The following is a 23,564-nucleotide window of genomic DNA, read 5'->3' as shown; positions in this document are numbered from 1 at the left end:
GCTTCAAATCTCACCCTTCCCCCTGCTTTCTTTTTTTTCCCATTTTTTAAATTGTAGAATATAACATACATACATAAAAGTGACAACTTTCCAAGTGGAATTTAACAAGTAGTTACAGAGCAAATTTCAAAGAATATTTTAGGTTACAATACCATAGTTTCAGTTATTTCCTTATTATGAAACATATATACAAAAAGGTAATATCTTTCAAAGTATGATTTAACAAGTAGATATATAGGAAATTTCCAAAGTTGTTATGAGTTATAGTACCATAGTTTTAGTTATTTCCTTATTGTGAAATAAAACATATATACAAAAAGGTATAGCTTTCAAATTACCACTTAACAAGTAGCTATAGAACAAATTTCAAAGGATGCTGTGGGTTATAGTTCCACCATTTCAGTTCTTTCCTTCTAACTATTCTAATAGCCTAGCAACTAAGGAAAAGAAAATTATATAAATATTCAGTATTCATAATCCTTTGTCAAATTCCGTCTTGTCTGTTGCTACCCCTTCCTCTAGTTTAATTACTTTCCTGATCTTCAGGGATGTCTAGGCAGAGACCATCCTAACCTGTTCATGTTGAAAAGGGGTGTCAATTTTATGAGCAAAGGGGACACATCTAGTTGATGTTCTTGAAGAGACTACTGCCTCTGGGTTTGGGGACTTAGCTAGCTTCCCCCTGCTTTTTTTCATTCACATAACTCTTTCAGCAAAGGAATGAAGGAAAATAGTTATAACCAAATATCTTCCCAGATCCAAATAATCTCCACAGGAAACCAGAAGAACAAAAAATATTCCTTCATTGGTTCTTTCTGTGGCTGCTGGCCCTGTCTTGGCCAGGTGGTCACAGCTCTATAGTATTCTGAAGCAGGACCTTCTGAATCTTCCACTTCGACCAGTCATTTTTACTCTGCTGTTTTGACCCCGACAATGATTTGCATTTACCTGTGTCTCTTTGTCTCCATCTTTCAGTCTCCCTCACCTGTCCTCCTTCCTCATCTTCTCCTCCTTCCCCCTGCCCTCCCCCCTTTTCCTTCTCCTTGTCTGTTTCTCTCCATTCCACACCTCCACTTCCATTTCTTAGTCCTACAGAACTTCTGACAATCTTCTATCCAATTTGTTATACTATTCTTGGTAGACATAATCTCAAAGTTTCTAATAACTAAAAGCCACACATGGTAACATTTATCATTGATTTTAAATCAACAAAAGAATGAAATCTTCTAAATGAAATTTAGATCTATAAAATTTGAATCATAAAAACTGGCCATATCAATAAGAAAAAGACAGACAACTCACAGAAAAATCAGCAAGACCCTGGAACATGCACATCCAGATGGCCAAGAAATACTGTGAAAAGGTGCTCGGCCTCATTAGAAATAAGGGAACCTCAAATTAAAACCACAGTTAGGTACCTCTGGAAACTCACCAGAATGGCTAAAGTTAAAAAGACTGATCCTACTAAGTGTTGGTGAGGATGTGGTGGTTCATGGGTGTGTTCACTTTGTAATGATTCACTAACCTGCATGCTCAGGATTTATACAATTTTCTGTTTCTGCATTTTAAAGAGTTTTTGAAATACTTTTAAAAGGGGGGAGGAATGACTGGATAGCCAAGTATGCCATGGGATAGCATGGGAGCCAAGCCTTATAAACACCATAAAGTCACTAAAGCTCATGCTTTTTATTCAAGTACAAACCCTTATTCAGAGCATATTTCACATGTCAACATTGTGTGTTTGGTTATCTGTTTTCATAATTAAGGGACTGTTAATTGCAGGCTAAACTAATGAATAGCAACAATAATTAAGGAGAGTGAAAAGTGAGTCAAAAAAACTAAAAAGCATACATAAAGCCCTCAAAAAACACTGCACCAGGGGCCATGTGAAGTAGGGGCAAATGCCTGACATATCTCAGGATCTCCTGATAGTGTCTTTACAAAAATAAAATGTAATTATAAAAGCACTACATAAATACATTCACCTTATGAATGATGGAAATAACACTGAAATACCTTAAATTCCTCTCCAACTCTTTCCCCAATCCCATCATCCTCCCCAGAGAGTCACTGTTAAACAATTTGATATCTTTCCAGTTCTTTTTCTTAATGGAAACATACAGACACATTTACATGTACACATTTATAGTTTTGGGTTTTTATTTTCATAAAGTTGATCATACTATATTAATTGTACTGCATCTTCCTTTTTCCCTAGGTGCCTTAGGGACCTGCTGTGTCACTGTATACAAATCAACTTTCTTTATTTAATAGCTGGGTAACATTCCATAGTTCATTTGAACATCCCTCTATTGTTAGATATTTAAGCACTTTCCAATTTGTTTACTATTTCACAAATGTTGACATTAACATCTTTGCACATATATTTTGTAATATGCGCTAGAATTTTTGTAGCACATATTTCTAGGAGTTAAAATGGTAATTCATATTATATCCACATATAGGTATTAAAATAGATAAAATTAATAGATATTTCCATACTGTCCTCTCAAAATGCTTTACCAATTTATGTGATATACATTTTGTAAATAAGGAATAAGAATGTCCATTTTTCTGCAACCAAATAGTATCTATTTAATTTTTGCCAATCTGATGTGTAAAATACTATATGTCATTGTTATTTTAATTTGCATTTCCCTATTAGTAACACAGAACATTTTTTCATGTTTATTGACCATTTGCATTTTTTCTTTTATGAGTTGTGTGTTTGTAATTCTATGGCCATTTCCTCCTAGATGTTTACATTTTTTTTTAATTTTTAAAAGAATTCCTTATATATTTTGGATAACAATCCTTTGTCATGTGTGTTGAAAATATTTTGTCTTAATACTTTGTGTGGCTAATTTAACTAAAAGTGCTTTTCATCATCTAAAAGTTTTAAAATTTATGTAGTCAAACCTATCAGTTGACTCCTGGGCTTGTAGAGGCACTCTCCACTGCAAGATTATACAGTTATCCCACATTTTTATAAATATATTTTAAATATTATTTTATGTTTATTTCTTCAAAATTCAACTCAAAAATTGTTTTTAGTATGTTTTGTGCTAGAAAGGAGATCACACTGCTGTTCAAAAATTATAGTACAATTAATGATGACTCTGAGCCATATTCAAATGGTTAAATCATGTTAATATTCTCCTAGGTTAAGAAAGCAGGGAAAAAAGAAACCATTATCAGAAAGAAAGATTTTATACAAATTGCTTGGATTCTTTATTTTGTTCATTAGACAATTCACTTCTGCAGTGTGATGCATTTTCCTACCAGATCAGTGAGGCTTTGCTGAAATTTCCTTATCTAGGCTATACATTGGTCAGGTCACCAAGTAGACCTCAGGCTACCCCCTCATTAATTCTAATGACGTTTATCAAACCATTAAAAAACTGGAGTATCCATTTAAAGAAAGATGAAAAGGAAGTAGAAAACCCCAAATTACCGTATTCGAGTTAGAGTGTTCCGAAGTCCAACTACATAGAACAAAATGTTGGCATCAGTGTTGCTGTAGATGCTGTTGATGGCGGCCATAGCAGCCCCCATTCTCCCTGCCGCCGCACAAATCACCACCGGGATTTCCTCCTCCATTTCATCAGCAGTCTCAGAGTCGTCGTCTGGAAGCATCAAAAGAGTGTCTTGGAGCATTGCTGGAAGCATGAAGGAATTTAACAGTGGAGACAGAGTAACTTGTCTTCCACACTCATGGGAGAAGATAGCATGGTGTGGAAGAGACTGCCAATTGTTCTCTAATATCTGGTCTCTCCATCTTCCCTTAGAAACAGAAGTTTGGAATTTTAACCATCCACTAAGCCTATTTTTCCCAGATGCCCTTGCAGCTATATGTGATCAAATTCTGACCAATGGAATGTTAGTGCAAGTAAAGTATGCAATTATTTGGTCTGCCTTGAAAAGGAAAGACTTTCCTCTTCCCACTTTCCACTGGCTGGAATATGGACATGATGGCAGGTGTTAGAGCAACCATCTTGGACCATGAGGTGGAAACTACCTGTTGAGGACACCAAAGCAATAAAATAGAAGAAGAGTTGATCTGAATGACTGCAGAACTGACATTTCAGACTTTTAACTTGAGAGATGAAATCAAATTCTATTTTGTTTAGGTTACTATTATTTTGGAGCTCTCTTACAGAAGCCAATCAGATAGCCAAACACACAGTTACAACTAAAATATACATGAAGAACTGAAAAGCCTCATTCAATTCAACAATCCTAGGCTCTTTCCTAAATTAGAAATTTTGCCTTTCCTATGCTGCTATAAAATATACTGCTTGTGAGTTTCCTTCCCCTGTCCACCCTCTAGTAAAGTTTCTTAAAAGTTGACAGCTAGAGAGAAGGGAGAGGACATTGCCTTGTGATGGGAGCTCTAAGGAAAAGGTAAGGAACCCAAGTATTGCCAGCCAGCTAGAATGCTACTGACCCAAGGGGGAAGCAAGCCTTCAAGCCTTTGAAGCCTATAATGACCACAAGCATGGGACTTGAAATAAAATCTGGCTTCAAATCATGAGTTTATTGCTTATATCAAGATTAGGGGAGTATAAAGTCAAGCAAACAGGCCTTTGTGGGTGCAGCTCTAGGGCTACAAGGTATGAGCTGAGTTGAAACAATTGGAAAGCAATATATGACTTTGGGAATCCAGCTAAGATTGTCAATGCATCCAAGTGAACCAGGAGCATAGAAGGCACTGTTGGAGTGTTGGAATTTCCCTGCCTCCCTAGCCCTCATCTTCTTCCTATTATTCAAACATCCTCCTTCATCATCTTCTTCCTGATCCAGAAATTTGGATAACCAGGCATTCGGGTATATGTTCAATCAGTGTCTATTTCTTGTAATTATCTGTGGTTGAACCGAAAGGTACCATGTTGTACAAAGGGCTTTGAAACCCTTTGACCAGGTGATTGCCTTGTTGGACAAGCTCTGCATAAAGAACAGAGGAATCTCGTTTATCCAAGGAAACTAAGATCATCATGGAGAAAAGTAATAAACAAGGAATATTTTTAAGTTAATTGACAGTATGCATTTTGAGCAGAGGCTTAAATTTGAGTGACATCCTAAATCATGGCTAGATATGACAATGAATAGGATTAATTAAGCCTCACCAGTCAAAGAGCACAGGAACTCAAAAAAGTTTTGTTATGCATACCTTCCAGTTAATAAATTTAAATTCAGTGTGTTATCTATTTAAAAAAAAAAAAGTTGATAGCTAGAGAAAGGAGGTAAATGAAAGAGCATGACTAATGCACAAAATAGATAATTGGTTATTCTCTTGAGCATTGGCTATGATATAAAAAAAAAATCTAATGTCATAACATCAGATTTTGGTACCAGAATACAATTTTCCAGGTATGAAGAAAATCTTAATTACCAGTATGTAGAGTAACCACTATTAAATGTCCATTTGATTTTTACTTAAAGCTCTCTCTCTCTCCTTATAGATATTTTTTGCAAATTCTCTGTCTCAGATCCAGGGTAGTTCTAGCTGATATTTAATTCAACAAACATTTATTGAAACTAACCACCAGGTTCTGCACTTTGTATGATTTGGGAAACATTGAGGGGCCTCTCTCTTCTCCTCTATCTTTCCTACCAGCTTGCGAAACCACATCTGAAATTTCCACCACTACAATAAATACTTCAGTCTTCACAGTATATTCACTGATGTAAGAGAATGCTGACAATATAATGTTAAGAAGGAAAATAATACAACATTCTTTCTAGTATGTGATTCCAATTTGATCCATACATATTTGCAAATGGATCTATGTCTATTTATGGAATTATGATTTTAATTTCATTATTTCTGTTTCTTGTGTTTTCCAAATTCTCTCAAGTGACCATGGATTACTTTTACAAGCAGAAAAAATGTTTCTTAAAGAATTATTGCTTTTGGACTAAATTTTCACCCTGGGGAGATCCTCTAATCACGCGGTCTGTCGCATGCAGGCAGTGAAGTAATCTGTCTAAAATGCAAAATCCGACTGTTTCTTTGCTGCTTAAAATTCTTCAGTAGTTCCTGTGAGGTTAAGCTGCATTCTTCTGCCTGGCACACAGGGTCCCTCACATCCACCCTGCTTCCTTCTCTGGCCTTGTCGCCTGTCACTGGTGGGTTCCTGAATACTACGTCATGTTGTCTCTTATTTCAATGCCTCAGCACATGCTGTTCCTGGTGCCTGGAATGCTCTCTCCCTCCTTTCCTACATGCCTAATGTGCCAGTTTGAATGTATTGTGTCCCCCAAATGCCATTATCTTTGATGTAGTCTTGTGGGGCAGAAGTTTTGGTGCTAATTAGATTTTCTTTGGAGATGTGCCCCACCCAGCTGTGGGTGATGACTCTAATTGGATAATTTCCATGGAGTGTGGCCCCGCCCATTGGGTGGGCCTTGATCAGTGGAGCCATATAAATGAGTTGACTCAAAGAGAAGGAACTCAGTGCAGCTGTGAGTGACGTTTTGAAGAGGAGCAAGCTTGCTAGAGCGGGACGTCCTGGGAGAAAGCCATTTTGAAACCAGAACTTTGGAGCAGACGCCAGCCACGTGCCTTCCCAGCTAACAGAGGTTTTCCGGACACCATTGGCCATCCTCCAGTGAAGGTACCCAATTGTTAATGCATTACCTTGGACACTTTATGGCCTTAAGACTGTAACTGTGTAACCAAATAAACTCCCTTTCATGAAAGCCAATCCATTTCTGGTGTTTTGCATCCCAGCAGCATTAGCAAACTAGAACACCTAACTAATGTATTCATCTTATAAATGCAGTCCAACGTCAGAGCCTCTGGGAAGCCTCTAACAGCTCCCTACATGGATGATTTTACCTGTCATCTACGCTAACTCTGTCTTTGCTCATGAAGATCTGTTGGCTATGTTGCAATTCGTTTGATTATATGTCTTTTCTCTACTATTATACTAAGGGCTTTGGTGAGGGCAGGGGTAGTGTCTTACTCATCTCTATACTCTCTGCGTGCAGCTCTTTTTGGATATTTAGATAGGAGGGGGCATGAGTTTATTAGATCTCTCTATTTGAACACTTACCACATTGCACTGGAAGAAATATTTATGTATCCATCTATTCCACTAGACTGTAAGCTCAGCATAGTCTTCTCTACCCAGCCTGGCACTGAGGAAACACTCAACTGGAGTTTGCATAGATGAGCTAAACTGGACTAATGGGTGGCCTCAGAGAACAGAGCCTTTGCAGAATGAGTCTATGGGCTATTCCTGGGGGCTAGGGGTGGGGAGGGTAGATGACCTGGGGCAGGGCCCGGCATCAGGCTCAGGATGAGGCTTACAGCAGGCAGCACGAGGTAGGAGGAAGGTATCCCCATGAAAGCGGAGACACCACGGGAGAAGGTCAAACACGGGAGAAGGTCAAAATGCTGCAGATATGTCATATTCCCACATTTCTTAAGAGCCTCTGTCCATCAGAAAAGCCAGGAGCTAACCTCCGCCAGAAACACTGCTCTCTGCCAAGAAGTCTCCCTTGGACAGAATGAAGGCATGTTGAAGAAAGGGTGGGGAAGATTCATCAACTGTAAAATCTTCACCAATGCATCATTCTTGCAACTTCTTTGGGAATTTGGTTCAATTGTCCCTAACTGGTGCCTGAGCCAATCTGTTAAAAGGTTTGGCTACAGGAAGCCATTTAGTGCCCAGTAAAACTTTCAAAAATGTTATAGTGATAGCAGAAACAGACAGGAAATGGTATTGCCAAAGTCCATTTGCACAAGCAGCTTTTATCAAACCATCCCCACTTCTAGAAGAGGAGAAATATCTACCCTCAATGCCAGATCTCTGAATTCCATTTCAAATAAGGATTGTTTTAATCATACATTATAAATTTGCCTCACCCTGAGTAGGCCAGGAATGAATCATCAGCAAGCTAATCACAAGGAGATTCTCAAGAAATACATAGAATGTTACTATTAGGAGATAACATGGAAAGAGATTCCACGTTTGTCTTCAGCATATGGCTTCAAATGGCCTCTGGATATTATCTTATAATACTAGTTCTTTTAATCAATGTTTTTAAAGTGATAACAATCAACGTGTGCTTCTTGAAAAAATTCCAACCCAAACAGGAGTATGAGGTAAATTGTGACTGTTTTCTGCAGACCTCCCCTCTGCCATTCCAAAGATAAACCTCCATCACCAGTGTGGTGTGTGCCCCTCAAACCCTGCTCCAAACACAGAAAGATACGTACTACATCCATGTCTTATTTTAAAGCCAAAATGGAAGCCCACTCTTCTGCAACTTGGTTTTTTCCACTCAACATACCTCAGACATCTTTCTATGTCAGCATCATGTTCTTTTTTTTATTATTATTATTAAATTCAGTTTTATTGAAATACATTCACACACCATACAATCATCCATGGTGTACAATCCACTGTCCACAGTATGATAACATAGTTATGTGTTCATCACCACAATCTATCTCTGAACATTTTCCTTACATCAGAAAGAACCAAGCATCATGTTCTTTTGAATGGTATTTTGTAACACTGATTCTTTTTTATTTTAACACTGAATGAGATAAAGACATGATACTGGATCTATTGGAATGGTCCAAATACTTGGCTTATCTATGTATAACTGGTTAATCACTCAGATGCATTTCCTACAGCTGTTTTAACAGCTGTTATCAAAGAAAATCACAGAATGAACAGAGGGGTCAGCTGGCTGCACATGTTGGTTTAGGGACAAGGAATGAAGTGCGAGGAGTAAAGATCCAGGCTACATTTTGAACTTGCATGACTGCCTCTTCCCTCTCTCTTTTAAAACTTTTATTGAGGTATAACAATTTAGATACCTTAAATTTTATCTATTGGATAGATAGTTTGGTGATTTTTAGCAAATTTATAGAATTGTGCAACCATCACCATAATGCAGTTTTAGAACATTGTCATCATCCAAAATAGTTCTCTTGAGACGGCTGCGGTCAATGCACTTCCACTCCTGGCCCCAATCTTCTCCTTTTTGACTCCACAGATATGACTTTTCTGGAAATCTCATATAGATGGAACCTTACAATATGCATTCTTCAGGGTCTGGCTTTTTTCATTTAGCATAATGTTTGAGAGTTCATCTGTATTGTAGAGTATATCAATAATTTGTTCCTTGTTATTGCTGAATAGCACTCCAGTGTATGGATATACCACATTCTGTTTGTCCATTCATTAGTTGATGTACATTTAGATTGTTTCTAGTTTGGTGCCATTATGAATAGGCTACCATGAATATTTATGTACACATTTTTGTGGGGACAACATATTCTTTCAGTGTTAGTGTTCATTAAAGCCAGATTATACATGTTTTAAATTGTTTTTTTTTTAATTTTTTAATAAAAAAAATAACCAGAAATAAATGCCAGCTTTGTGAGAGCAGAGACATTGTTTTGTTCACTGCTATGTCTCTGGTGCTTGACTTAAAAAAAACACAAAAGTGTGGAATGAATTTATGTAACACACCAAAATATTGCATTACATATGGAATGTATGGAATGCACCAAAATATTAACTGCATTTGTCTTTGGCTGGTGTGGCTAGGGTAATATTTTTCATAAATAAACATGTTTGCTTGACAAATGCAAACAAGTAAATTAATTTAAAAAATAATGAATGTACTAACAGTACTTTTTCATTTTTGTATAGGTCGACCTTGTGGGTGTCTCATCTCATTGCAATCACTCATGTAATTCACTCCTGAGGAAGGAAATGGGGCTGCTCAGTGCAGCTGGAAGAGGATATAAAACTATTTTTGAGTTAAGAGTTACAGAGTTGCCCTGGGGTGTGAATCTCCCCGGCAACACAGGATGTAACTCCCGGGGATGAATCTGGACCTGGCATCATGGGATTGAGAACATCTTCTTGACCAAAAGGGGGATGCGAAATGAAACGACATAAAGCTTCAGTGGCTGAGAGATTTCAAATGGAGTCAAAAGGTCACTCTGGTGGACATTCTTATGCACTATATAGATAACACCTCTTAGGTTTTAATGTATTGGAATAGCTAGAAGTAAATACCTGAAACTACCAAACTCCAACCCAGTAGTCTGGACTCTTGAAGACAATTATATAACAATGTAACTTACAAGGGGTGACACTGTGATTATGAAAACCTTGTGGATCGCACTCCCTTTTATCCAGTGTATGGAAGGATGAGTAGAAAAATGGGGACAAAAACTGAATGAAAAATAGGGTGGGATGGGGGGATGATTTGGGCGTTCTTTTTTATTTTTATTTTTTATTCTTATGCTGATTCTTTCTGATGTAAGGAAAATGTTCAAAAATAGGTTGGGGTGATGAATGCATGACTATATGATGGTACTGTGAACAGCTGATTGTACATCATGGATGATTGTATGGTATGTGAATATATTTCAATAAAATTGAATTTAATTAAAAAAAGAAAAGAGTTATGGAGTTGGTTGTGCGTTGATGGGAATGAACCAGTAGGAAGGGGAGAGAGAGGACATTTTCATAAGCAAAATTGTTGAAAAGCTTCAAAGGGATGTAGAGCAGCCCACTCAAAGTGTGGTCCAAGAATATCAGCATCGGATGGAAGCTTATCTGAAAACCAAACTCTCAGGCCTCACCCTTCTGAGTGGCACCCTGGGCAGTGTTTTAACAAGCTCTCAAGGCGATCCTTTCCTGTGCTAAAGTTTGAGCAGCACTGATCTTCTAGAGCATAACTAAAAGGAAGTCCCTGAGTAGATAATCTACAAACAGGTTTTGGGGAGCTGACCAAATTGCTGCGCATCTCTGAACCCAGCTCTTGAATGGACCAAATGAATATATTCAAGCTGCGTTCCCAGGTTTTCCATCGTGATGGACACCAGTGCCCGCTTACCTGCTTCATTCTTGAGCACAGTCCCCTTATGAACTTTCTTATACAGAATCACACAGAGGGTCAAAATCAGAAGGAAGAGCAACACCTGATTAACTGCAATAAAAATAGAAACAAGTTAAAACTTAACCTATCAAACTGAAATCTTTCGGACAAGTGTAGAATGGTGATGTGAGCAGATGCCTTCCAAGCCATGCATAGGAGTGGTCATGTGGGACCTTTCTGTAAGCAGTCGGCCTATGACCAACGTGTTCAACTGGGACAGCTGTTACGCAAGGATACACATAGGAAGCTTGAAGAGGATCCAGGGTGTGATAAACCCAGGCTGATTGGAGGCACTACAACCTAAATCATATATTCTGCTACCTGTGCATGAATATTATGTTTCAAATAACAGTCAACATTTATATAACACTTCTTATGAATCAGTACTTATTATGAGTACATGTGCTTAGCCATTATAACCCAGCTGCTTCTCAATTAATTCAACCACTAGTCAAGGACAACATACAGAAAAGTCTTGCCCTGGGTAAGAGGTTAGAAGACTCCAGGACCTCTTCCAGTTCTAAGCCTCCAGGATCATCCATTCCAGACCAGTGATGCTTGCCCTTGGGATCTACTGAGAAGAAGCGCAGGATGGTATTGTATTTTCCTCAGTATGGCTCACATACCACTAGGTGTGCATGAGATGATTTAGAAGGTTCGAGTTCATAGCATTAAATGACAAAGTGAGAAAGACAGTCTTGCTGATTTCATGGTGCAGGCAGGCAACTGTGGTCAGGCAGAAATGATGAACATTGTTCTAATTGTATATATTTTTATAGTCACCTTCTTTTTGTGTGTTTTTTTAAAAATAAAACATGTTTTATGCTTTTTACTATCTTTTCATTTAGGGTAATGATATAAACTTTCTATTACAGATTTTTAAAATGAGCCAATTTACAGACATTATTGAGTAATGCAAGGGACAGAGGGAAAAGGAAAATTGAGAAGGTTGTACATTGTGGTACATAACTCTCTGGAGGTTAGGAAACACTAGTAGAAGACGAAAAGACTGGGATTTGAAGTCAGATTCAAATCCCATATCTATCACTTCCTAGCTGTGTGGCTTTTGATGGGTTACTTAACCTCTCTGAACTTCAGTTTCTTCAGCTGCTAAATGGGGATTGTAGTAAAAATTATTACCTTACAAGGTTGTTCAGAGGTTAACAGAGGCAATATAAGCCCAGTAAAAGGTTTACAAGTGTTATGTATTTTTATTTATTATTGTGCACGAAAATATTTACATTAATTGGCCTCAGACTGCTCTATTTTCTGACCCTTAAGTTTTTGTCTGCTCATTTGTGAAAGGAAGGAGTTGGTCGGTCTCCAAGGATGCCTTCCAGAGCTATATTCCATTGCTCAATGATTCTATCTTGCTGATATTCAGCTCCTCCCTGCCTTTCTAGGTTCTCAGCTTCAGCCAGAGATAATCGGACACTGGACTCAGTTTTTAAACAAATACATGCAAAACAGGAGATAAGGGACAAAGTTCCATAATTTACCAATAGGTCTGAATAGTATCTGCCTGCCAGTCAGTTTGAGGAGGCACCCAATGTCTACTACTCTCTGAACATTTCAACCACAGGTGTTACCACTGAGGTAGGGTTGCCAGATGAAATACAGGACATCCAGTAACATTTGGATTTCACATAAACAATGGATAATTTTTTTAGGATCAGTATGTCCCATGCAATATTTGGGACACACTTATACTAAAAATTATTTGCTGTTTACCTGAAATTCAAATGTTACTGGATGTCTGGAATTTTTATTTGCTATATCTGGCAACCCTACCCTTAGGGTAACAGTAATATACTTACACTGCTATGTTTCCCCCCAAATTTACAAAATGCTTCATCTAAAATTGGGGGAAAATCTAAGTTTTGATGGGTCTAAAGATTGTACAATTTGAGGAGCCTTTTTAAGAATAAAAATTAGAAATTACATATACTAAATTAGACATGAACATGAATGTTTATTTAGAAGAAAAAAACAAATTATATTTGCAACTTTTACAGAAACATATAACCCTTCACATGATAAGTACACCTCTGATCAAAATACTTAACTTTCCATGGGAATCATCCCGAAATGATGAAGACAAGAATTGCCTATGGGAAAACCACTCATGAAACCACTCATGAACTATTTTGGTATCAAAATAGTTCTTCAAAATACCTATTTTTTTAAATCATTATTTCCAAAAGTTATAATCTTACTTTTTCGTAACAGAGCCATGTGTATTCACGTGGGTGAGAACAGTGACCTGTGGATTAAAGAATAAAATTTTGTTTAAAAGAAAATCAACTCAAAAATCATCAACAGTTGTTAAGAGATATGTCTTCTTTGAAAGTCTAATGTGGTACAAATTGGGCAATCATTCTTTTCTTTTCTAAATCTAGAATTTTGGAAACAAAATAGATATTTCTTGAATGTATAACTCACCTCTTCAAAAGTGATTTTTCTTTTGCAGTAATGAAAATGGTTCTAAAATTGACTGTGATGATGAATACACAACTCTGTGATTATACTATAAGCCATTGATTGTGCATCATATGGTATGTGAACATACCTCAATAAAAAATTACTATGAAAAAAATTATTTGTTTTTCTGGCAGTGCAAACCTTACAAAGGGCCCCCTAGAGCTAATCTTTTGTCTTCAGGTGTGTTTATCTTCTTCAAAAAGAGCCCTGTCAACCTTCTGGGTCAATAATTCAGAAGACACTAACTCGAAGAGGCCTCATACAAGAATATCTCCTTGATCTAGATCAACCCCATGCCTATTTTTCTACTCTTATAAGTTTATTCCTTTGAAAAGGAAGCTTTTAAATCTTTGGAATCCCTTGTAGAAGCAGACCTACCCCTAAGAAGGGCATTCCTCACAATTCAATCATTCATTTGCTAAGTATTTACTGAATGCCTACTGAGAGCCCAGCATCGTGCTAGCTAGTGGGGATACACTGTGAGCCAAACTGTCCTGATTGTCATCTCAGTCCGGTGGGGAAAACAGATATTAAAATGAATCAAACAAAATAATTAGATTAGGATAAGTGCTACAACATATACAACCAAGGTGCTGACATAAAGAGTAACAGGGATATGGAGTGCATCAGGAGAAGGAATCAGGAAAAGTCTCCCTAAGGAGACGGCGTTTGAGCCGAAGGAAGAGCAGGAGTCAGTCAAGTGCAAAGTGTGCAGAAGAAACAGCAAGTGGAAAGCCCCTGTGGCTGGAAAGAGCTCTGATTATTCTAGCAACTGCAAGGTCAGTATGACTGGAACACAGAAGGCCAAGGCTAGAAGAGGCTGGAAAGGTACAGAGGGGTCAGACACTGTGGAGCCTTGCAGGCCCTGGGGAAGAGTTGGGATTTCATCGTAATTACATTTAACCCCTTCCACCAGTTTTTATCTTCGTTAGAGTCTGGGATGTTTTCCAAACATTCTCAAATAAAGTATTTTGATATTAAAGGAGAGTGGATGCTCAAAATCATCCACAATGAGCTCAAAATATCATCCAAGTTTTTTGTTTTACCTTCAAACTCCTGTGAACTGTACAAGAATATAGTGGGTGAGAAAGTTATAGCTACTTTAATTGTTGACAGAGTTCCCAACTCTGTGGGCAGAAAACAAACTGCTACGAAATCAGGGTCTTGTGTGCATTGGTGGGATGGGCAGGGTGAGAGCAGGACAGAGCTAAACGGGTCCATGCAAATGATGAACGAGAATTCTGGGGTTTGGCAGCAGCCCAAGAAGAAATGCAATGTGAGGAGAAGGATTCCAGAGCAGGGGCTGGGAAATGTTAGAGGGACTTGCCCATGAGAACTTCTTTTTTTTTTTTTTTTTAATCATCATTTTATTGAGATATATTCACATACCACGCAGTCATATAAAACAAATCGTACTTTCGATTGTTTACACTACCATTACATAGTTGTACATTCATCACCTAAATCAGTCCCTGTCACCTTCATTAGCACACACACAAAAATAACAAGAATAATAATTAGAGTGAAAAAGAGCAATTGAAGTAAAAAAGAACACTGGGTACCTTTGTCTGTTTGTTTCCTTCCCCTATTTTTCTACACATCCATCCATAAACTAGACAAAGTGGAGTGTGGTCCTTATGGCTTTCCCAATCCCATTGTCAGCCCTCATAAGCTACATTTTTATACAACTGTCTTCGAGATTCATGGGTTCTGGGTTGTAGTTTGATAGTTTCAGGTATCCACCACCAGCTACCCCAATTCTTTAGAACCTAAAAAGGGTTGTCTAAAGTGTGCGTAAGAGTGCCCACCAGAGTGACCTCTCGGCTTGTTTTGGAATCTCTCTGCCACTGAAGCTTATTTCATTTCCTTTCACATCCCCCTTTTGGTCAAGAAGATATTCTCCGTCCCACGATGCCGGGTCTACATTCCTCCCCGGGAGTCATATTCCACGTTGCCAGGGAGATTCACTCCCCTGGGTGTCTGATCCCACGTAGTAGGGAGGGCAGTGATTTCACCTTTCAAGTTGGCTTAGCCAGAGAGAGAGGGCCACATCTGAGCAACAAAGAGGCATTCAGGAGGAGACTCTTAGGCACAAATATAGGGAGGCCTAGCCTCTCCCTTGCAGCAACCGTCCTCCCAAGGGTAAAACCTATGGTAGAGGGCTCAACCCATCAAACCACCAGTCCCCTATGTCTGTGGTCATGTTAGCAACCATGGAGGTGGGGTAGGCGAATACCCCCGCATTCTCCACAGGCTCCTCAAGGGGGCACTACATCTTTTTTTTTTTCCTTGTTTTTCTTTTTCTTTTTCTTTTTTTTTAACTTTCCCTTCTTTTTTAAATCAACTGTATGAAAAAAAAAAAGTTAAAAAGAAAACAAACATACAATAAAAGAACATTTCAAAGAGACCATAACAAGGGAGTAAGAAAAAGACAACTAACCTAAGATAACTGCTTAACTTCCAACATGTTCCTACTTTACCCCAAGAAAGTTACATAATATAGCAACATTTCTGTGAACTTGTTCCTACTATATCCATCAGAAATTAACAGACCATAGTCATTTCTGGGCATCCCCAGAACGTTAAATAGCTTATCTGTTCTTCTTGGATTATTGTTCCCCCTTCCTTAATTGCTCTCTACTGCTAGTTCCCCTACATTCTACATTATAAGCCATTTGTTTTACATTTTTGAAAGTTCACATTAGTGGTAGCATATAATATTTCTCTTTTTGTGCCTGGCTTATTTCGCTCAGCATTATGTCTTCAAGGTTCATCCATGTTGTCATATGTTTCACGAGATCGTTCCTTCTTACTGCCGCGTAGTATTCCATCGTGTGTATATACCACATTTTATTTATCCACTCATCTGTTGAAGGACATTTGGGTTGTTTCCATCTCTTGGCAATTGTGAATAATGCTGCTATGAACATTGGCGTGCAGATATCTGTTCGTGTCACTGCTTTCCGATCTTCCGGGTATATACCAAGAAGTGCAATCGCTGGATCGAATGGTAGCTCTATATCTAGTTTTTTTTTTTTTTTTTTTTTTTTTTTTTTTTTTTTTTTTTTAAATCATCATTTTATTGAGATATATTCACATACCACGCAGTCATACAAAACAAATTGTACTTTCGATTGTTTACAGTACCATTACATAGTTGTACATTCATCACCTAAATCAATCCCTGACACCTTCATTAGCACACACACAAAAATAACAAGAATAATAATTAGAGTGAAAAAGAGCAATTGAAGTAAAAAAGAACACTGGGTACCTTTGTCTGTCTGTTTCCCTCCCCTACTTTTCTACACATCCATCCATAAACTAGACAAAGTGGTGTTTGGTCCTTATGGCTTTCCCAATCCCATTGTCACCCCTCATAAGCTACATTTTTATACAACTGTCTTCGAGATTCATGGGTTCTGGGTTGTAGTTTGATAGTTTCAGGTATCCACCACTAGCTACCCCAATTCTTTAGAACCTAAAAAGGGTTGTCTAAAGTGTGCATAAGAGTGCCCTCCAGAGTGACCTCGCGGCTCCTTTTGGAATCTCTCTGCCACTGAAGCTTATTTCATTTCCTTTCACATCCCCCTTTTGGTCAAGAAGATGTTCTCCGTCCCACGGTGCCAGGTCTACATTCCTCCCTGGGAGTCATATTCCACGTTGCCAGGGAGATTCACTTCCCTGGGTGTCTGATCCCACGTAGGGGGGAGGGCAGTGATTTCACCTTTCAAGTTGGCTTAGCCAGAGAGAGAGGGCCACATCTGAGCAACAAAGAGGCATTCAGGAGGAGACTCTTAGGCACAAATACAGGGAGGCCTAGCCTCTCCTTTGCAGCAACCGTCTTCCCAAGGGTAAAACTTATGGTAGAGGGCTCAACCCATCAAACCACCAGTCCCCTATGTCTGTGGTCATGTTAGCAACCATGGAGGTGGGGTAGGCGAATACCCCTGCATTCTCCACAGGCTCCTCAAGGGGGCACTACATCTTTTTTTTTTTTTTTTTCCCCTTGTTTGTCTTTTTTTTTTTTTTTTTTTTTTTTTTTTTTTTTTAACTTTCCCTTCTTTTTTCAAATCACCTGTATGAAAAAAAAGTTAAAAAGAAAACAAACATACAATAAAAGAGCATTTCAAAGAGACCATAGCAAGGGAGTAAGAAAAAGACAACTAACCTAAGATAACTGCTTAACTTCCAACATGTTCCTACTTTACCCCAAGAAAGTTACATAATATAGCAACATTTCAGTGAACTTGTTCCTACTACAACCATCAGAAATTAACAGACCATAGTCATTTCTGGGCATCCCCAGAACGTTAAATAGCTTATCTGTTCTTCCTGGATTATTGTTCCCCCTTCCTTAATTGCTCTCTACTGCTAGTTCCCCTACATTCTACATTATAAACCATTTGTTTTACATTTTTCAAAGTTCACATTAGTGGTAGCATATAATATTTCTCTTTTTGTGCCTGGCTTATTTCGCTCAGCATTATGTCTTCAAGGTTCATCCATGTTGTCATATGTTTCACCAGATCGTTCCTTCTTACTGCCGCGTAGTATTCCATCGTGTGTATATACCACATTTTATTTATCCACTCATCTGTTGAAGGACATTTGGGTTGTTTCCATCTCTTGGCAATTGTGAATAATGCTGCTATGAACATTGGCGTGCAGATATCTGTTCGTGTCACTGCTTTCCGATCTTCCGGGTATATACCAAGAAGTGCAATCGCTGGATCGAATGGTAGCTCTATATCTAGTTTTCTAAGGAACTGCCAGACTGACTTCCAGAGTGGCTGAACCATTATACAGTCCCACCAACAATGAATAAGAGTTCCAATTTCTCCACATCCTCTCCAGCATTTGTAGTTTCCTGTTTGTTTAATGGCAGCCATTCTAACCGGTGTTAGATGGTATCTCATTGTGGTCTTAATTTGCATCTCTCTAATAGCTAGTGAAGCTGAACATTTTTTCATGTGTTTCTTGGCCATTTGTATTTCCTCTTCAGAGAACTGTCTTTTCATATCTTTTGCCCATTTTATAATTGGGCTGTCTGTACTATTGTCATTGAGTTGTAGGATTTCTTTGTATATGCAAGATATCACTCTTTTGTCAGATACATGGTTTCCAAAAATTTTTTCCCATTGAGTTGGCTGCCTCTTTACCTTTTTGAGAAATTCCTTTGAGGTGCAGAAACTTCTAAGCTTGAGGAGTTCCCATTTATCTATTTTCTCTTTTGTTGCTTGTGCTTTGGGTGTAAAGTCTAGGAAGTGGCCGCCTAATACAAGGTCTTGAAGATGTTTTCCTACATTATCTTCTAGGAGTTTTATGGTACTTTCTTTTATATTGAGATCTTTGGTCCATTTTGAGTTAATTTTTGTGTAGGGGGGTGAGGTAGGGGTCCTCTTTCATTCTTTTGGATATGGATATCCAACTCTCCCAGCCCCATTTGTTGAAAAGACCATTATGACTCAGTTCAGTGACTTTGGGGGCCTTATCAAAGATCAGTCGGCCATAGATCTGAGGGTCTATCTCTGAATTCTCAATTCGATTCCATTGATCTATATGTGTATCTTTGTGCCAGTTCCATGCTGTTTTGGCAACTGTGGCTTTATAATAAGCTTCAAAGTCAGGGAGTGTAAGTCCTCCCACTTCGTTTTTCTTTTTTAGAGTGTGTTTAGCAATTCGAGGCATCTTCCCTTTCCAAATAAATTTGATAACTAGCTTTTCCAAGTCTGCAAAGTAGGTTGTTGGAATTTTGATTGGGATTGCATTGAATCTGTAGATGAGTTTGGGTAGAATTGACATCTTAATGACATTTAGCCTTCCTATCCATGAACATGGAATATTTTTCCATCTTTTAAGGTCCCCTTCTATTTCTTTTAGTAGAGTTATGTAGTTTTCTTTGTACAGGTCTTTTACATCTTTGGTTAAGTTTATTCCTAGGTACTTGATTTTTTTAGTTGCTATTGAAAATGGTATCTTTTTCTTGAGTGTCTCTTCAGTTTGTTCATTTCTAGCATATAGAAACATTACTGACTTATGTGCATTAATCTTGTATCCCGCTACTTTGCTAAATTTGTTTATTAGCTCTAGTAGCTGTATCGTCGATTTCTCAGGGTTTTCTAGATATAAGATCATATCATCTGCAAACAATGACAGTTTTACTTCTTCTTTTCCAATTTGGATGCCTTTTATTTCTTTGTCTTGCCGGATTGCCCTGGCTAGCACTTCCAGCACAATGTTGAATAACAGTGGTGACAGCGGGCATCCTTGTCTTGTTCCCGATCTTAGAGGGAAGGCTTTCAGTCTCTCACCATTGAGTACTATGCTGGCTGTGGGTTTTTCATATATGCTCTTTATGATGTTGAGGAAGTTTCCTTCAATTCCTACCTTTTGAAGTGTTTTTATCAAAAAGGGATGTTGGATTTTGTCAAATGCTTTTTCAGCATCTATTGAGATGATCAATTGATTTTTCCCTTTTGACTTGTTAATGTGTTGTAATACATTGATTGTTTTTCTTATGTTGAACCATCCTTGCATGCCTGGAATGAACCCCACTTGGTCATGGTGTATGATTTTTTTAATGTGTCTTTGGATTCGATTTGCAAGTATTTTGTTGAGGATTTTTGCATCTATATTCATTAGGGAGATTGGCCGGTAGTTTTCCTTTTTTGTAGCATCTTTGCCTGGTTTTGGTATTAGATTGATGTTAGCTTCATAAAATGAGTTAGGTAGTGTTCCATTTTTTTCAATGTTTTGAAAGAGTTTGAGTAAGATTGGTGTCAGTTCTTTCTGGAAAGTTTGGTAGAATTCCCCTGTGAAGCCATCTGGCCCTGGGCATTTATTTGTGGGAAGATTTTTGATGACTGATTGGATCTCTTTGCTTGTGATGGGTTGGTTGAGGTCTTCTATTTCTTCTCTGGTCAGTCTAGGTTGTTCATATGTTTCCAGGAAATTGTCCATTTCTTCTACATTATCCAGTTTGTTGCCATACAGTTGTTCATAATATCCTCTTATAATTTTTTTAATTTCTTCAGGATCTGCAGTTATGTCACCTTTTTCATTCATTATTTTGTTTATATGGGTCTTCTCTCTTTTTGATTTTGTTAGTCTAGCTAGGGGCTTGTCAATCTTGTTGATCTTCTCAAAGAACCAACTTTTGGTGATATTTATCCTGTATTGTTTTTTTGTTCTCTATGTCATTTATTTTTGCTTTAATCCTTGTTATTTCTTTTCTTCTACTTGGTTTAGGATTGGTTTGCTGTTCATTTTCTAGCTTCTTCAGTTGATCCATTAGTTCTTTGATTTTGGCTCTTTCTTCCTTTTTAATATATGCATTCAGTGCTATAAATTTCCCCCTTAGCACTGCTTTTGCTGCATCCCATAGGTTTTGGTATGTTGTGTTCTCATTTTCATTCGTCTCTATATATTTAGCAATTTCTCTTGCTATTTCTTCTTTAACCCACTGATTGTTTAGGAGTGTGTTGTTTAACCTCCAGGTATTTGTGAATTTTCTAAGTCTCTGATGGTTATTGACTTCTAATTGTATTCCATTGTGGTCAGAGAATGTGCTTTGAATAATTTCAATCTTTCTAAATTTATTGAGGCTTGTTTTATGTCCCAGCATATGATCTATTCTGGAGAAAGTTCCGTGAGCACTAGAAAAGTATGTGTATCCTGGTGATTTGGGATGTAATGTCCTGTATATGTCTGTTAAATCTAATTCATTTATCAGATTGTTTGGGTTTTCAATTTCCTTATTGGTCTTCTGTCTGGTTGATCTATCTATAGGAGAGAGTGATGTGTTGAAGTCTCCCACAATTATTGTGGAAACATCAATCGCTTCCTTTAGTTTTGCCAGTGTTTCTCTCATGTATTTTGTGGCACCTTGATTGGGTGCATAGACATTTACGATTGTTATTTCTTCTTGTTGAATTGCCCCTTTTATTAGTATGTAGTGGACTTCTTTGTCTCTCAAAACATCCCTGCATTTGAAGTCTATTTTATCTGAGATTAATATTGCTACACCCGCTTTCTTTTGGCTGTAGCTTGCATGAAATTTTTTTTTCCATCCTTTCACTTTCAGTTTCTTTGTGTCCCTGTGTCTAAGATGAGTCTCTTGTATGCAACATATTGATGATTCATTTTTTTTGATCCATTCTGTGAATCTATATCTTTTAATTGGGGAGTTTAATCCATTTACATTCAACGTTATAACCGTGAAGGCATTTCTTGAATCGGCCATCTTATCCTTTGGTTTATGTTTGCCATATTTTTCCCTCTCTCTATTAATATCCTTTATTGTACCCATACCGAATCTCTTCAGTACTGAACCTTTCTCCAAGTCTCTCTGTCCAGTCTTTGTTTCTCTGTCTGTAGGGCTCCCTTGAGTATCTCCAGTAGGGCAGGTCTCTTGTTAGCAAATTCTCTCAGCATTTGTTTGTCTGTGAAAAATTTAAGCTCTCCCTCAAATTTGAAGGAGAGCTTTGCTGGATAAAGTATTCTTGGCTGGAAATTTTTCTCACTCAGAATTTTAAATATATCGTGCCACTGCCTTCTTGCCTCCATGGTGGCTGCTGAGTAGTCACTACTTAGTCTTATGCTGTTTCCTTTGTATGTGGTGAATTGCTTTTCTCTTGCTGCTTTCAGAACTTGCTCCTTCTCTTCTGTGTTTGACAGTATGATCAGTATATGTCTCGGAGTGGGTTTATTTGGATTTATTCTATTTGGAGTTCGCTGAGCATTTATGATTTGTGTATTTATGTTGTTTAGAAGATTTGGGAAGTTTTCCCCAACAATTTCTTTGAATACTCTTCCTAGACCTTTACCCTTTTCTTCCCCTTCTGGGACACCAATGAGTCTTATATTTGGACGTTTCATATTATCTATCATATCCCTGAGGTCCATTTCGATTTTTTCAATTTTTTTCCCCATTCTTTCTTTTATGCTTTCATTTTCCATTCTCTCATCTTCCAGGTCACTGATTCGTTGTTCAACTTCCTCTAGTCTTGTACTATGAGTGTCCAGAATCTTTTTAATTTGGTCAACAGTTTCTTTAATTTCCATAAGATCATCCATTTTTTTATTTAGTCTTGCAATGTCTTCTTTATGCTCTTCTAGAGTCTTGATTTCCTTTATATCCCGTACTATGGTCTCATTGTTCATCTTTAGTTCTTTGAGTAGCTGCTCTAGGTGCTGTGTCTCTTCTGGTCTTTTGATTTGGGTGGTTGGGCTTGGGTTATCCATATCGTCTGGTTTTTTCATATGCTTTATAATTTTCTGTTGTTTTTGGCCTCATGGCATTTGCTGAACTTGATAGGGTTCTTTTAGGGTTTGTAGACCTATTGAAGTCCTTATCTCTAATTTATCAGATCTACAGCTTCGTGGAGTACACTTTCTCTAACTAACCAGCAGGTGGCGTCCACGAGCCACCTGTTCTCCACAAGCCAGTTCTCCCCTGCTTAGCCTTTTTGGTGAGTGGGGGAGTGAGTCTTGTGGGGCCCAATTGGTGTACCAAGCTTGTGTGTGTAGTTGGTGTTGCCTGCCCTGTATGTGGGGCGTGTTTCTGGGCAGTCGGGGAGGTGGCCCTAACAATCAAATCTCCCTGATGATCCTAGAGTTTTAAAGCTGCTGCAATAGTCTAATCCTTCAGTTCAGTCCTGCCACAGTTTGTCTCTGCCACTAACCCACAAGTCCTTGGTATTAGCGTATGGCTCCTGTGACTTGCAAGTGGGCCCCTCTTCCAGGCTGTGCACCCCGGGTCCTCTGTTGAGGGATGACTGTGCTATGTCACAGGGCAGTTCTGGGCTGCTGGGCTGTGTAGGGAGGCTCCCAGTCTGCTGAAATGATGGCTGAATGGGGCTTTGTTAATTCACACTGCTCCACCTTCCCAACTCTGGGACAATCAGCTGAGGTTGCAGGGAAGGCTAATGTCCACGCCGAGTTTTGTGGTGTGTGCTTGTTATTTGAAGCACTTCCGTCACACTGGGTTGTCTGGGGCAGCTCTGGGCTATGGGGCTGGCGATGGGCAGGAGTGTTTCCTGTCCACCAGGATGGTGGCTGTGAGAGGGCACCCCCCTTTTCTTGGGAAGTTGTGGTGTTTAGTGTATTTTCTCAGCAACTGGATTATTGCCTTTTGTCTCAGAGCTCTCTTAGTTCTGCTCTTG

General features: G+C 38.4%; 1 protein-coding gene across 5 annotated transcripts in view; it reads right to left on the bottom strand.

Moving 5' to 3' along the window:
* The window catches only part of GLT8D2 (glycosyltransferase 8 domain containing 2), a 61,522-nt gene that overhangs the window by 8,013 nt on the left and 29,945 nt on the right, over window positions 1-23,564 (bottom strand). For 4 of the 5 annotated variants that reach the window (XM_037846041.1, XM_037846040.1, XM_037846039.1 and 1 more), the window contains 3 exons: window positions 13,134-13,180; window positions 10,876-10,968; window positions 3,455-3,626 (listed from right to left, as the gene is read on the bottom strand). In XM_037846041.1, the coding sequence (XP_037701969.1) occupies window positions 3,455-3,626; window positions 10,876-10,968; window positions 13,134-13,152 (284 nt within the window). In that variant the 5' untranslated portion in view covers window positions 13,153-13,180. The remainder of the gene's footprint in view (window positions 1-3,454; window positions 3,627-10,875; window positions 10,969-13,133; window positions 13,181-23,564) is intronic. The other variant, XM_037846043.1, reaches the window with a different exon arrangement.

Source organism: Choloepus didactylus, chromosome 8, assembly GCF_015220235.1.
Source record: "Choloepus didactylus isolate mChoDid1 chromosome 8, mChoDid1.pri, whole genome shotgun sequence".
Lineage (NCBI taxonomy): Eukaryota > Metazoa > Chordata > Mammalia > Pilosa > Megalonychidae > Choloepus > Choloepus didactylus.
Note: the sequence above shows the minus strand (reverse complement) of the source record. Positions and strands in the feature narration are given on the sequence as shown.